Source organism: Pipra filicauda, unplaced genomic scaffold (assembly GCF_003945595.2).
Source record: "Pipra filicauda isolate LSUMZ 115617 unplaced genomic scaffold, ASM394559v2 scaffold63_size3267554_pilon, whole genome shotgun sequence".
In the NCBI taxonomy this organism is placed as follows: domain Eukaryota; kingdom Metazoa; phylum Chordata; class Aves; order Passeriformes; family Pipridae; genus Pipra; species Pipra filicauda.
This window is the reverse complement of record NW_024104798.1, coordinates 2,172,283-2,188,231: the sequence shown is the minus strand read 5'-3', so window position 1 is coordinate 2,188,231 and position 15,949 is coordinate 2,172,283. Positions and strand designations below refer to the sequence as shown.

The following is a 15,949-nucleotide window of genomic DNA, read 5'->3' as shown; positions in this document are numbered from 1 at the left end:
AGTGATCTCCTGTGATTTAATATCCTTAATATTCCCTCTATAACATGTGCTCTTTCCACAAAAAACACACCATATCAGAAAGACACCGTATTTGAATCTGGCATTTGGCTCAGGTACTATCAAATTTGAGTTGAACGTGAATTAAATGACTTTATAGGTGACATTCTCTCAGTGTATAGATACCGTCCTACCTATTTGCCCTGTCCTGCAATTTGCATTTCACCTGCGTGCAATGTTGAATAACTGGTTTGGAAACTGGTCACCTTTAAGCATGCAAAAATGTTTAATTAGGTTGTGTATGCTGTCTTTATTTGGATGTATAAGGTGCACAGAAAGCAGGCAGTTTAAACCCATTTCCTGGATTCAGCACTGAAATCTGGCTAATACTCCATATGACACATCTTGCAGAGCCATTTAATTCTTCATATTAGCATGTAGCTCATACAGTGTGACAGAAGCAGCTGTATCCTCTTGCTGTCTTAGAGATTCATTATTTAATTAATGACAAACAAAAGAAAATACAATTTTAAAATGACTATTTTCTGAATTATATCATTTTCTGTGTGGAAGATTAAGTTAATGACCAGAGACTCCTAATGAGGCTAAAACAGTTCTAGGTAATAATCAGTAATATTAGTTTTGTAGGGTTTTTCCCACCATTTTAATAAGCAGCAAATTTATTGGTTCTTTGGCATTTTAATAACCTACTACAGGGTTCTGCTTTAATGAACTAAGTAAATTGTTCCCAGTGTGTTTTATGACTTTATCTTATTCTCAAAGGAAAAGAGGCAAGACTATCCTACTGTTGAATTTTCCAATACTCTACTCATTAAAACTCTCATTGAAACGTATTTAGGAGACCTCTAGGTCATCCTGATGAGCAGAAAAGGAAAAATTGTTGCAATTAACACTTGGTTGATGTTTCACCAGTAATATGAATTGTGCAGTTACAACACAGTGCATTGAAAATGGTGTACCAAGGCAGCCAGGGATGATCCAGGAAAAACCATTGACCAAAACAAGTGAAAAATTATTATTTTTTGTGATCAAGAAATCTATTTGGTGACCATAAAATCCCTTGTTAGTGTAATGCAGTGGGATAAATAATCATCAGCTTTTCAACATTATGGGTCAATCGGGAAGTAATTAAAGGTCCCTCTTTTTAAGGAGGAGAACATATTCCAAAAAGTCAGAGAGCTAATGGATGATGGGCAGTTTCAAGCAGGACTATCTGTACTATCAAGGCCAGGTTAGGAGTGGGTCTTACTTTAATTAGGATTTGGGATGTTAAGAATGGTCCGTGTTGCGCCAGTAAATGGGAATTAATGCTCAGGATCGTAATCCCAATAAGATTTGCATTACATTTTGACATAATGGAGAACAGTGACATTTCAATTAAGCCATCTCCCTTCAATTACTCTGCAGCTCCGTAGCAGAGGCATTAACCTTTGAGAGGAACCTGTCACATTTGTCTTGGCATTGAAATTATCTGACATTGACAGCATCATCTTTGCTTTCCCTGGAACTAATGTTTCCCAGTTCCACTCTGTGCCCTTTCATCTTTAGATCATGAGTATAAATGCAGAAAGGGCAGCTGTGACCAAAAGCTGAGTCCCCTCTAATGCTGGTGAACAACCTGTGGTGGAATAAATCTGAGGGTCTTTGTCAGGAGTCTGAGACGAGATCCAGTGGGCAGGTGCCTTCTCAGGAAGGTCTTCTCAAAAGCTGCCAGTTTTATTGGCAGCCTGAGAACTGCCAAGTCAAATGGACATCCTTGTAGCTGATCATTGGAGTCAGTGGAAAGGCTGCCTGCAGGCTCTGAGATCAGAGGAATAGTTTCTCCATGATAAAAATAGGTGTGCTGGAAAAGTCCAGGCTTTACAGTGTAGGTTCTGTCCTCTTCTACTTAACTATGCAAATTATGGGTAGCATTACCTGTACAAATGTCAACTACCCACAGCTGTATAGCGGAACATGTTTGAAGCATTTGCAGGTTCAGGATGTCTGTGGAAGAGATCAGAAATCCAGAAAATGTTTTATCCTATTCTAAAGCCACAGGGGTGTTCCTTTATATTTAGGGTCTGAAAACACAATAATCTTGCCTTCATCTCTAAGTTTCTTTTTCTTTTTTCCTTTTTTTGATATATATTTTACAGGAACTCTTATTGATACCTTTGGGGACTATAAATATATGTTCATTAAATGTGGAGCTGTGATGGTCCTGGCAGGAACCTTCCTGTTCATCATGAATTATTATAATTACTGTATGCTTGCCAAGGAGGAGAAGGTAAAAAAGACAAAAGAAGAGGATCCTAAATCTGTAAGGACAGAAAATGAAGGCAGAAATAACTGGAACAAAGACACCACACAGGTTGGACCGGAGCTGGAACCCTTGAGAGAGGAACAAGAAGGAGTAAAGAAGGAAATGAATGGCACAAATGAAGTTTAAACCTGTTCTCATAGGCTGAACAAGAAATGACTTCTGGGTTTCTTAAGTGAGCACCTGCTGTGAAATCACAATAGGTTTTTAAATTTTGCTCTATCCACGTGCATTGTTGTTGTTGTAGGAGAAAACTAGAACAGAATCAAGTCTTGATTCTCATAAAGTGCTGGGACACTGTGCAGTATCCATTTGCATACCAAAGGTCCTGCAATATTATTTTCCTTTAGATATTTTCCATTTCCCAGAGGGGCTGAGTTGGGGTATAACTGACACCCTGCTGTTATTCCCTGTACTACAGCTGCACTCAGAGAAAAGACCAGAAAGGTGGTGTTATGCAGGAGGCCAGGACAAGGCCAACATACTACAGGAGTCCTTCTTCAAGTGCTTTGTCTGTGTGGGGCAGAAATTTAGTTTTAAAGGGCTTAAACTTTGATCTGCTTTCAAACAGTGCAAATTGAAATTTACCCTGGGAGGCTACAAAGTCCTTATTATCCAATTTCTGAGTGCCTTACCATTTTTAGCATGCTTTTTCTTTACAACACCCTGGTGAGGCAATAAGTGCTACTACTATTAATTAATTGTACAAATGAAAGACTGGAGCACAGAGGAGCTATGGGCATCATTGCATCAGTGAATAAAGCTTAGACATGCCAGAGCTGAAATGGGGATCCACTGCCCTGAGCTGGATGCCTAAAAACCCTGCTGAGCGCAGGTATCCTGTGCTAGAAAATAGGGAATACCATGGATAGTTGTGCATTAAACCACAGCCTTCTCTGCAGTGCAGTCTGCTCACTGTGTGCCTCATGCTACAGATTAGTGGTTTTAAACACTGTCTCAGAGCTGTGACCTTGTGCCATGTTTTTTTAACCTGGTTAAGTTGCATCCATCCTGGAGGGAATACAAACACAGCTGCCTCCCCCTTGTCTGGGCCGGGATAGGCACCTCCCTGGTGCTTGCACTGCAATACCTGCTGGCCTCATGCCATCCTGTGGAATTAAATAAATTTCCCCAGGTCAGTGATGCAGAGGGGCAGCTGAGGCCACGCAGGAGACTGTCATCCTGTGGTGATAATTTTGAGGTGGGAAGATCAGGACTCTGACTGATGTGTTTTATACTAAGCAGCTGTTGCCCAGGAGCCATGGGGGCTGAGCATGGCATCATGCTGTTGAGTGCATCAGGCTTTTGTGGATTTAACTCCAAGTGACTAGATAAAAAATAGGACTTTTCAGGCAGGTCACTCAAATCTGAAGTCAACACCAGTCCAAAGGCTAGCTCTCCTTTTAATTTACTTCATTGGTGCCCATATGTGATCAGATAGTATTTTTTTCATGACTTCGTCACTGAAAAGCTCTATTTAATTATCACTTATGTACACACTGTGAAGAAAGCCATGCAAAAATACTTTCATAAATACACTGTACTCTTGAAATACATCCTCTTGTACAAAACCTTTTCTGTGAAATCTTTTATTTCGCTGAAGAATAGTGGTCTTTGGCCGTTGTCTTCAGTAGGACTTAAATTTTATCCTTATGTTATATCTTGTATTTTCTCTGAAAAAACCCCAAAGTCTATATGAAATATTCAGGCCTTTGGTGCTGTGTTTTTAATACCCTTTATTTCTGTCAAATCTACCTGTCATATTTCAGTAAAAAAGGCATTGAAAGAGGTGAACATTTTCCAATATGCCTTCTGGAAGCTTTCATATACTTAATAAAACTATTTTTAAAAATGAAACGGATTTACATTTGCCCACGTGTGTAATGCTGCCTTTAGATTCAGTAAGGAATTTATCCTCAGAGGATTTCTAGTCCTGGCTCCCTGTACATGGTCGTACAACTCTTGGTCATAGCCTCTTACTCCAGGACCACCACTGGGAGCTCCTTGCCACAGGGTTCCTTTGACATCCTCAGTGATCTGGGCCAGCCTGACTCTCACCTCCAGTTGTAGGGGCCCATGAGTCTTAAAAGAGTGGAGAATGACCTGGCAAGAAGATTTTCATACCTTTCCACCAGGTCATATCAATTAATCCTAGGAACAATGACCCAGATTCCCAGCTGTCCTTACAGTGGGAGCTGGTGTGAGGCTCCTTGCCTAGCAAAAACCCAAAGCAAGCTTTTGAGGTTATAAAACTTTGTTAATACAGATAAAATTTTTAATAAAAGGCGTTCTGTTCAGCTAGGTATGAAAATCCTCTGGAAAAAGAGACACTGTTGTTAAACTGTCCCTGAGGGCAAAAACCGCTACATTGGATAAGTGGATCTTTAAGGCTTCAGAATTCTTCTAACATGAAGCAGCTACTTCATTTAACCTACTCACCCTCCTGTCATAAAAGCATATACTCTGTTTAAGATTAGGGCACTACTTTTGTCATGTAGGAAGCCTTAATAATTTTAAGACAATTTTGGTGATTACAGCTGGTTTTTGGTGGTGGGTGGCCTGAGTCTTCCCTGTTCCCTTCCTCCTGCTCCCACCCCACACTCAAGCCTCTGATCACGCCATCTCACTAGTGATTACAGCAAAGCAATGCCAAGTAACTGTACTTAAAAGTCTGTGAGCAGCCCTAGAAATGCTCTGCTGACTCAAATCCTGTGAATTTAGCACCTTGCAGGCTCAAGCTGTAATCCATTCTTGGAAAACTCTCAAACTTTCCTAAGAACATTTTCAATTATTAAAAATGACTGGTGCAATATGAAATATCCATTACAAAAAGCTCTTGTGGCAGAGTAGAAACTGCCTGTGCATCTAATTTAGCGATTTGTGTGGCAAATTGAACACAATATTCATATTTACTTAAGCCTGGAAAGCACCTGTGTAGGCAAGTCAAGAAGTGCAAGTGTTGTACCATAAATATATGTACTAGGCACATGGGGGATATTTGGGATGTCAGACATGCGAGGATGATTGCAAACACTTTCTTTGGAGTACAATTATGAGACTTTTTTTTTTCTTGTATTTCATTAGCTCGTGACCGTATTAGAAGTAATTGCCCATTGTTTCCAAGGTTGCTTGAACTTTGTCAAGAGCCTGATTTGAATGCTGAACCGTCATTCCCAACAAGCACAAAGGAAGCCAACAGAGCAGGAGACCACACAGCACTCCCAGCTCTCGCCATGTTCTGCTGGTGAGGCACAAGTGTTATTTGATGGGGAGGTGTGACAAGTATCATGGATTGAATTTAGATTTATCCCATGTATTCATTTCTTATTTATAGTTCCCCTCACTTTTACCCTCCCTATATTTAACTTTCCAAATTTAAAGGCATGGAGGTGGAATTCAGATGTTTCAACACTTGGACGTGGCAAAATTTGTACACCTTCCCACCTCCTGTTTTAACAGAATGGTAGAGCAGTGACTGTGCCACATGGGGGAGTGTCATACTACTTGAAAGGGACATTTTCTGTCATCACACCTTGTGCCAGATGCTGCTTTGCTGCACACAGCCTCATCCTCCTCTAAATAACGAGAATGAACCATGTTCAGAAAGTGCAAAACACGTGAGGAGACTTGAGAAGTCTGGAGCTACGAATGAGTAGAGGCAACTTGGTAGTAACTGTGTTAATATAAAAGCAAACAAGCAAACAAAGAAATGAAATGCCAACCTATATGTTTGAAATATGTAATTGTTTTAGATGACACAAGAGATTATTCAGGATGGTTCCCATGGCAGCTGATGCCAAATTTATTTGACTGTGTTCAGAAAACACCTAATAGGCAATACAGGTGCATTCAGATTACATCTGGAATGAACTTAAAATATGACTTTCGTGTCCTCTACAGCAATGATGACATTGTCTGTAAAATAGTGTTACTTAGACTTATCGGAACCATGTGAGGGTGTTTTGATGAGTGACATTCATAGCTGTCAGCAAAGCTTCCCACAATGGAAGTGCAGCTCAGAAACACAGACTTGACCTGCTGTCTGCTCTGGCACTCACTGAGGTATTGCTGTGTCCAGAGGAGGCAAAGTATGGATCTACTTCTGACCAAGTATCTGACAGTCCTAATGATGCAAACACCTTAGCTCGTACTGCCCATCATCACACCATCACCATCTCTGAATTGTCCAGCCCATGGTCCAACTCCCTAGCCCGTGAATTTGTCATTTTTGACACCAGGTTAAATCCGTGGGAAGAGAAAACCAGAGAAACACGGGCTTCCCATTGGTTCTCCAGAATTTTTTAGACTTGTCTGCTCGGCGCAAGGGTATCCCACCAAAATGTGTCACATGAAGAAATTCCCGCCTTCTGTTGGGAGCACTGCTGTTTGGAATAAGCACCAAACAATAATGAGCTTCTATGCTTTCCTGGTCAAATCCATTGGCTTCCGAGGAGGAAAAGATATCCATTCACCAAAGACATCAGCTTCAAGATCTGATTCTGACTAACCTTGGACACATCAGGATTCCTGATGTATCCTGGACCCCCTTTGATGTGCAAAGCAGAGTCCCTCAGATTAATGGGTACAGTTGAAATGAAACAGGAACAAGCACTTTCCTCGTGCTGCAGAGCCTGGCATTCCTCTCCTGGACAGATGAAATTCTTAAGTAGTTTTTAATCAGTATGTAATCAGTCCCAGCCATTAGTTATGCCATCTGATCATAAAGCACAACTCCAGAGAGGGATCCTTAGAATATCTAGGAGGTTCCATGCATTATTAAGTGAAAAAAACACAGACTCTACCTATCACCCATTAATACTATGTTTAAGAAGTGCTTGTGGAGCAAACCTGCCAAGCCTAATTATTCTCCCAGCAGACTATGGGGTTTCTTTTGGCACTTCTACAAGTCTGATGGAAACCTCTGCAGCCCTGCTGCTGCAAAGGCAGCATGGGGAAGAAAATCTCTCTGATGTGCTTCAGACGTCTGAGATAGCCCTACCTTGTGCACGCATGCAGATACACACATCCCAACCTTGCTCCAACAGATTGAAAGGAAAATCTGCCTGCTAAAGGCTTGGATTTGGGGGTGCACTCCCCAGAGCTGTCAGGATTGATGTGTTAAAAGACTGTGAATCACTCAAATCTGGTGCCCAGAGGGATCCTCGGAGCATCTTTGATGGTGCTGGGTGGGTCCCAGCCAGGTGCCAGTCACAATGAGAAGTGAGAAGGAAGCTTCTTTCAGCACTGACCCCCTGCCTCAGACCACAGTCAGGGACTGAGGAGGCAGCACAGCTTATTCTGCATGGCTGGGCTCTCCTTTCCGCTCTTCCAGGCAGGACAATTAAGTCTCTTCACAGCTCAGGACCTAGGACATGATCTATGGTAATCCACATTTCTTATTTCTTTGGACTCTTTTCTTTTTTTTAACATGTGTACCCCTTCATGAGATGCTGTGTTGTCCAGAAAGTTGATCAAAAGTCTGTTGGACAACAGTCCTATTGGGTTGATATGGATCATATGGATGAGTGAGTCCTCACCCAAGAAGTTTATAAAGACAACTGTGCTGATTCATTAAGACCAGAAGCAAAACCTTGCTGCTGCTCAAAGGGTGGGACTTCTTCTGCAAGGAGTGCAAACATGGCATCACTATCATTATTGTGATACTGTATTTAAACAGAGATCTATGAGGAGGAATCACCTCTCTAAAGATAAGCTTCCATTTGGGTCCTCCATCAGGGGATTGGCTTAGAAAATCCCAAATATCCAGAAGACTGGTGCCCTTGTGACTAAAGTCAACATTTTGGAAAACAGCCTGACCATTTGGGTTTATCTTTTGTTTCTTTTTGTTCTTGTTAACCAACCATTGCCATACTCTTTTTTGATTAAAGAAACCCCAAATGATCACAGCTGCGGTGCCTAGAAATATATTGAATTAATTTACTCACTAAGTATTTGAACTGTGGCTTACCTGTTACAAATATCCTTCAAAATACAGTATTGTGTAGCACATTCCAGTACGAAACATGAGGGACAATAATATCATGATTTCAGCTTTCGGCCAGAGCAGATAGCAATTGCACACCATATAAATAGAAGTGCAGTGAAGCCACTTTGTAATTACAGTGTAATTAAGCTGTACCTCATTTACTTGTATTCTGAAGTGCATCTGAAGTTAGCACTTAGGGCCAGTCCATGATTAAACAATTACCTTCACCAATACCAGTATATATATTAATACACTTACCTTCGCAGTGTGTATTATTTTTCACTCGTATCTACCACGAACCCAGATATTTTCCAGGGATTAATGATAGGCTGTGAAAAGTTGATAGCCTGAAGTTCAGCAGAGAGCCATTAAACTGGCCTGGTCATTAATCCCTAGAAAATATCATGCACCAAGGTTGTTTTAAGGTGAATATGGAAAATAACTTTCCACTCATGTTGCCTTCTGTCTTGGCTGTTACGTCTTTGTCAGTGTGCATAACAACACCCCAAAATGTAAGTGAGTCCCTCGGATTTGGGTGTGTCTGATGTTTAGAGGATGAATCCTCCCTCAGTTCACCTTTGTATATCACTGAGGCTTCCAGTAAAAGACCCTGAGCAGACAGTCTGTGTTCCAGCAAGTCTGTCTTAGCCACAGTTGTCTGGCAATGTTTGGAGGTTAATTTTAGACTGAGCCTCCATTTTCTGAAATGTGTAATTCCAGCTTCTTTGAGCTGAGAAACAACACTGGCAGACAAATAAAAATATCCACTACCGGGGGAATATGTAAAAAACACTGTTTCATCAGTCATCCTGCTCACACAACTCCCTCCCAGAACTGAGAGTGGTAATGAAAGTAATTTAACATACATCTATAATTAATTTACTACATCCTTCCTGCCGATGGCAATCACCTTACCCACGAAAGTTCATGAAATTGATCTTAATGCACAAGAATAGAGATGGAAACGCGTTAAGGGCAGCTAAATGTGGTTTACTTCTAAGCATGTAAGCAGTTAAGCACTGTTTGGAGAACCGTTTGGGGCTGATTTAGCAGGAGCCATTACCTGTGAGAAATGAGCACGGGAGCTGAGCAGGGCTTTCCCCTCGGCACATGCAGTTTGTGAGCACTGCTGAGAGCAGCAGCCTTTGCTCCTGTTTTGCATAACGTGAACAGAAAGGTGAGTGTGGGTTCAAAAAGACTTTACGGGGGGTACAAAGCTGCCGGACAGCTGGAGGTGCAGCCGGGACATGAACTGCACCAGGTCGTGGCTCTTACTTCAGTGCCATTTCAATCCATGAGTCCAGGAGCCTGGCATTCTGTGGGAAGGACAACTCTGGCCAGTGTGCAGAACATACAGATGTGCAGATGTGTCTGGACACTCTGGGCACTGCACAGAACAGATACCATGTGCATGCTGCAGACTCCTATTTATACCTGATACAGGCTGTTTTTAGGGCTTCCTTGTGGCTTAAAATCATCCTGGGGTTGCTGGATCCTTGTCTGTGAGCCATAATCACCTCACCAGCCCCGGCTTTTCTGCACATCCATGAGCCCTACGCTCAGCTGGGCTGCTGGTCTCTATGCTCCCTAGAGCTGCAAAGAAACACTTGGAACTGCCATACACTTATCTACAGGCTGTGATCTGCACTTCTCAGAGACCCTACTTTAAAATGCAGGTGATGACATTATGACTTCAATATGAGCTGGAAAAAATCTAGAAAAGTAGGAACCCATAACAAAGAATGCTCTGTAGCAGACATGTAAATATGTATATAAATAAGTAGGAAGGATTTTAAGTGTGTCTCCCATCACTGAGACCTCCAAATGGGGGAGCACAGTAGCTTTACATGGATGGGGACCAGAGGAAGAAGAGCCACAGGCCATTTTGGTGCCCCCCTTCAAAGTGAAGCACAGCCTGTCCTGCCTGCACTGCAAGGGGGGAAGGAAACCCTGCACAACAAACATCACTCCTCCTATGGAAGAGCCCCAAAGAGCAGGAAAGTAGGGTAAATCTTTCCTTCCCCTACACTTACCTGTGCCTGAGAGCCCACTGAACAGACCCATGGCCTCTGTAGCTGGAGTTGATCACTGTGAGTGTAGTCAAACAAGGAGGATTCCTCAGCAACACTCAGTGAGAGGCATTTTCTACCTGCTGCTTCCTCCAAACACAAAGCTGCTGACTGGCTTCTCCTTAACGCCAGGAAGAGCAGGATGTGTCAGACCCATGCTGCCAGAGAGGCATGAATCAGCCTAAGCATCCATACAGACAGCGGCAGGTTGCTGCAGGACTTTTATTACACGTTGGCTGTCACTCAGCTCCTCATCACAGGGCAGCAAATGCTGTCAGGGCTGGCTGCTGGGCCATGAGAGGGACAGCCAGAGGGAAAATGGGAAAAACAGGTCTGAAGCCAGCAGAAAGTGTTCAGGGCTGCTTTGAAATGCTGGGGTGTGAGCCCTGAACAACTGCTGTCCCCATGGCAGGAGCCTGGGAAAGTGTCTGCCCCACCAAAACCCAAACCAAACCCCAAACCAGGCTGCTACAGAAAAGGTGACAAAATTGAGGAGCTTCCTCTGCAGGGTTTGTGCTTCCAGTTTATGCTGCCATGCATATGAATTATTGCCACGCTAGAGGCTCCTGCCCAGCCCAGCCCTGACCAACTCATGGCATGAACTTTGTGCAAGACCTGAACACTTTCCTCCCTTTAATGCCAAAGTGACATTAAAACCAGAAAGGCCCCGTAGTAAATCCTTTCATTACAGTCATTAAGAAAATTTCAGGACACAGACATTGCATGGAACGACTGAAACCTGCCCTGGTTCCGGGATGGATGGCACTGGCAACCCCTTTCCTGAGGAGCAAGGTCTCTCTCTTCCCATAAGCACTTGTCACTAGTGAGGCATCACTGCAGAAGACAGCTCTGCTTTTGCCAAAAGGGAAATGTTTTAGCAAGAGGCAGAAGAAAAGAAAAGCTTCCTTGGGTTAAAAGCACAGCCTGAGGAGTAGAGCTCTGTGTGCAGGAAAAAAAGGACATTGGCTGTGGCAGCACAGAGGTCAATGAGGAGCACAGGGTAAGCTGCTTTCCCCAGCTCCACTATTAAGAGATGCCCTAAAACATGCTAATCACCCAGATCTTCAAATGTGAGGAACATCAGAGAGAATTTACTTGCCTAAGAAAGGGGATTTTACTGGTGTGGTTGGTGGGAGGAGAATTAGATCAGTTTTGGACACTTAAAAATGAAACCAAACCTGCCCTTTCTATAAATTCCCATATCCCTCAACTTGGTTCCTTCCCACTACATTACAGTTATGTGCTGATTACGTGTTTCTGTCTTTCCCTGAAGTGGCTGTGGTTTTGGTGACGAAATTATTAGCTGTTGTTTGTGAGATGCCCAGCCAGAAAATAGATCATGGAGTGCAGCTGCTGTACAGGCAGAATGGAGACCAGTCAGGATGAGAAGGATGCAATAGGCAAAGCCCCTTGAATGAACTGTGCTAAATAAATTTAGGGTATTCTTAATCATATATTCTGTAATTACAGAAAGGTAGTATTTTATCTGGGAAAAAATGGCCTGTTTCAAAGGACAGTGATGGGTGAAATAATTTTTGGAAGTTTGTAGGCTTTTCTCTCTAGACTTATGCAATGTTCATCAGCAAATGTTATTGATTAACAATTGCTAATGGAATATGCAGAATATACAACAGGGTTATGTGTTTTGACAGCTCATAAAAGAAAGCTCTTAGATTAAGAGGGTGTGAGCAAACAGAATCATGTAAGTAATGCTCTCAATGTGTGGTTTCTGTTTCAGTGACTTGTCAGCATTATGTAGAACACAAAGATGTACAAGAACTGCAAAAGCAACAGTATTGTCACTATTAGTCTTGCAACTTGAGAACAAATTAGTGGTTTTAGGTGGTACAGCACAGCCCAGAGGAACATGACTTGCCCGACAAATCTCATATTTTATAGCCCTTCAAAGTACACAGTGGTCACAATTTTTGTCTGTTTTGAAATGTATTTTGGATTCCTTTTTTCCTCCTGATTACTGTGAGTGGTGGCTCAAAGGCACCTGATTTTCCCAGTTGCCCTTTCAGAGACTCTGACTGAGAAACAAGAAAATATGAATCAGGCATTCATTGATGCACATTCATTGGTGCTGACTGGCTGATGGCATAAACGTGCACTTTGCTTAGCAAGGAGTTGCATTTTGCTACTGGATAAAAACCATCCTATTTATTCTAAAGAAATAATGTCTTGGGTTTTTTTCTCCCCTTTTCTTCTTTTTAATGGCCCCTCAAATATTATGCATGAAGGGCCAATACTTTTATTTTTTTTTTATTTTATGTGTAGAACTAGGAAGAAAACTATTTAAAACAAATGAAAAATACTTCAAGTCAGGTTTTGACTTCTCTTTTCTCCACTTTTGCTCCTTCCATCAGTCATGGGAGGAACTGGATTGAACAACAACACAGAGGAGTAAATAGAAACCAAGTATTCAACAGAGAATAAAAAGAAACAATTGTTTTAAACCATAATCTAAATAATTCTAGAAAGATCAAAAATCACTGTTTTCCTTTCTTATCCAAACAACTCTTGTCAAGAAGCCCAATACTGGAGAAGAGCTCTGCTCCAAGAGGCACAGGGTAGTGCTGCTACAGAAACGGCTTTAGCGAGTGAAAATACATTCTGCCCTGCACTCAAAGGCGAAACAAAAATATCTGGGCAAATTTTCACTCTGCTGTGGGTGGTGGTGCTGCAGTGAAGCCCCCGAAAGCTGCCGCTCAGCTGCAGAAGGCGGAGGTGCGGGAGCAGCAGCCGCTAGAGATCAGCCTTGCCCCGCGCTTGCCGCCGCACCAACACCCTTCCCTCGCCTTCTCCTTGCTCGGTCCCGCCCGACTCTCGGCTTTTCGCACCCTACTTTTTTTTTTTTTTTTTTTTTTTGGAATGTGCACGCTCTTCCCTGTGCATTTGGAGATTCCCTTGTGCTTTCCCCCATCACTTTCAGCTCGGCTGTCATTAATTAGCCCACAGCACGAGAGAGATGCATTTTCCTGCAGAGAGGTTGTGTGCATCTCTCTGCAGCAGAGATGCCGAACTCCCTCTGTCCCCAGGCTGTTTGCTTTATTTTAGCTGCTTTTTTATACTATACTCTGCTATAAACTTTTAGTTCTGTTTCCCCCTCGACTCCTCTCTGCTGTCAGATGACTGTCTTAGTGCCATGCCTGACATTTTCCATTCTAAGATATGCAAATCGGGGAGGGAGGATAAAAACAGACAAAGGAAAAAGGATATTTCTCTTTTCTACAAGGGTTCTCCCATCCCACCCCGCTGCCTGCTCTCTGAGACTGGGGACAGTGGGCAGCAGGACAAGCCCAGCACTACCTTACGTGCTCAGGGCAGGGCTGGTGTGCATCCATCTTCCATCCTGCCCTGTGCCCACAACAGTTCCCTTACACACTGGGGATACTGGGGACAGTGATATCACACTGCTCAACAACCAAAGTGGCAAAGCAGTGCACAGTGGTCCTCTAGGAAGAGCAACTCCACAGATGCTTCCCCTGGAGCAGAGCTCTTCCATCTCCCACTTTGTGCCCCACTCAGCCTTAATGCTGCAATTAATCTCCTCGTTTCCCTGTGTCAGGTATTTCAGAACTTCTCTGATCTTCTCTTGTTTTGCGCCTTGGAAATGTATTGAACATGATGTGCCGACGTAACCAGCCGTGACAAATTGTCGGGTAGATGTGGGAAGCACATGGCACACCAAAGGATGGGAAATGCCAGAAACTGGGCTTCAGCTTCATTTGTGTTATAGGACCTCAGCTATATGCTTGTCTCAGGCAGAACTCTTTTCACCCTCAGGATTTGTCCCAGTTCTTTACCAAAATATCATCTTCTGAATGCAGAGCTCCAGATTTAACACGCGTTCCTGTGTGTGCACATATTTATGCCTCACTGTTAGAATGAAATAGTTAATCTTCAATAAATATTTTCAGTTAAGTGCAGCCTTTTTGGGAAAAATATACAGCAGTTCTCATTATGCCACACTGCAAAAACCTACCCATGGGTTGGCTTAAACTGAGGAGGCTGCTCTCCTGATCCTCCAGCTAAAATGAACAAACTGAAAATGGAATCTAAAATGAACAAGGTGACTGTGTGCTATGCTGAGAACAGATGTGGGTTCAGTCTCCTCCTGCTCTAAGCTGGTCAGATGTGGCAGCCCCCAAGGGATGTGCCTGCCTCATGTCACTGCTGCTCTGGGAATGATGCTGTGCAACTGTCTGAATGGGTGAATTTGAAAGCCGCTTTCTTCAGGTGCTGGGAACATTCCTCCTCCTGCTCATCTCTGGGAAACAAAATCAGAAAGCACAGGAAGACGGCAAAAATTAATTTATGAATTCTACAGAGATTGCAGTGCTCACAATTTTCTTGAGCTGACAGCTAGTGTATACAGTATCAAAAGTCTCTTCTTGTACTGGAAGGACAGTTATTGATCAGCCAAAAATTCGAATTCTGACACCAGTATCTACCTCAGTCTTGAAAGCCTGAAGTGCCAATATCCACACATGAGACTTGTGATGGCTCTTTGAAAAGTGAAAAGCGACAGTACATGTCCTGGGTGATGGAAACCAGACCAAAAGAGGAGTCAGACATTCTTCAGGAACCAAGAGCCACTAATACAAACTGATCCCTGCAAACTGGGATGGGAGCCTGAGAGTCAGAGATGGAGTGGCAGGAGAGAAGGCTGAGAGAAGAGAGCACACTGAAAAAAGTGTCAGTTCAAAGTACCATAGCTGCCCAGACTGAGAGCTCTTTTCTGTTTTCATACGTGGGATGTGGGCACGTTATTCTTACACATTCATTTAGTGTCACTAAACCCGTTGTGCCTGCAGAGCACAAGAATGAGTCCAGCATTATAATTTCCATTCCTGCATGTGCACAGTACAGAGGATTTTACAAGAAACATGACAATATCTGAGAACCGAATCTCTTTCAAAGTGAGAAATAACCAGGAAACACTGGAGTGAGTCCCAAAAGAGATGTCACAGCATTTAATGTGTATTTATGCAGCTATTTAGAAGCAAACGAGAAGCAGTGATTATGTATAGAATAAAATGGAACAACAAATTTAGATTGTTTTAGTTTCCGCTCTATCTGATTAGCCAGGAAGAACAACAGACTGATATGCTCTGAACAAACAGGAATATGCTAAGCCTAAATGCTCTGGTCCTTGGGGGATTCATTTTTTTTACTGCACGAAACAAAGAGGAGAACAAAAGAGATTTGTTTTGAATCAGCTGAGGGGCTTGGCAGCCCAGGCTGAGCCAGTCCTTCTGTTCACCTACGTGCTGCTGAACTTAATGGGACTTCTTGGTGCCACTGCCCTGCTCCTGGGCTGAGATGAAGTCCTCAGTTAATTGTAGGACCTACTGTGGTAGCTTTGCAAGTCAGCCCCGGCAATTGGTGGGATCTGGGGCATGGGAAAGGGCTGCAGCACAAGGTATTCCTCTTCTGAACACATTTAACAGTAGAATATGAGGTTGAGTAGCTGAACCCAGTGCCTCAGGGTCCCCTGGCTCAGATATCTGCTCAGTGCTGTGAGACATGAGCCAGATGCTGAGGGAAAGAAAACCCATTAGGGACACA

At 42.9% G+C, this 15,949-nt stretch overlaps 1 protein-coding gene across 5 annotated transcripts in view; it reads left to right on the top strand.

Moving 5' to 3' along the window:
• Positions 1-4,154, top strand: part of LOC113988920 (monocarboxylate transporter 2-like) — a 38,590-nt gene extending 34,436 nt beyond the window's left edge. For all 5 annotated transcript variants that reach the window (XM_039388383.1, XM_039388382.1, XM_039388381.1 and 2 more), the window contains one exon: positions 2,157-4,154. In XM_039388383.1, the coding sequence (XP_039244317.1) occupies positions 2,157-2,449 (293 nt within the window). In that variant the 3' untranslated portion in view covers positions 2,450-4,154. The remainder of the gene's footprint in view (positions 1-2,156) is intronic.
• The last annotated feature ends 11,795 nt before the right edge of the window (positions 4,155-15,949 follow it).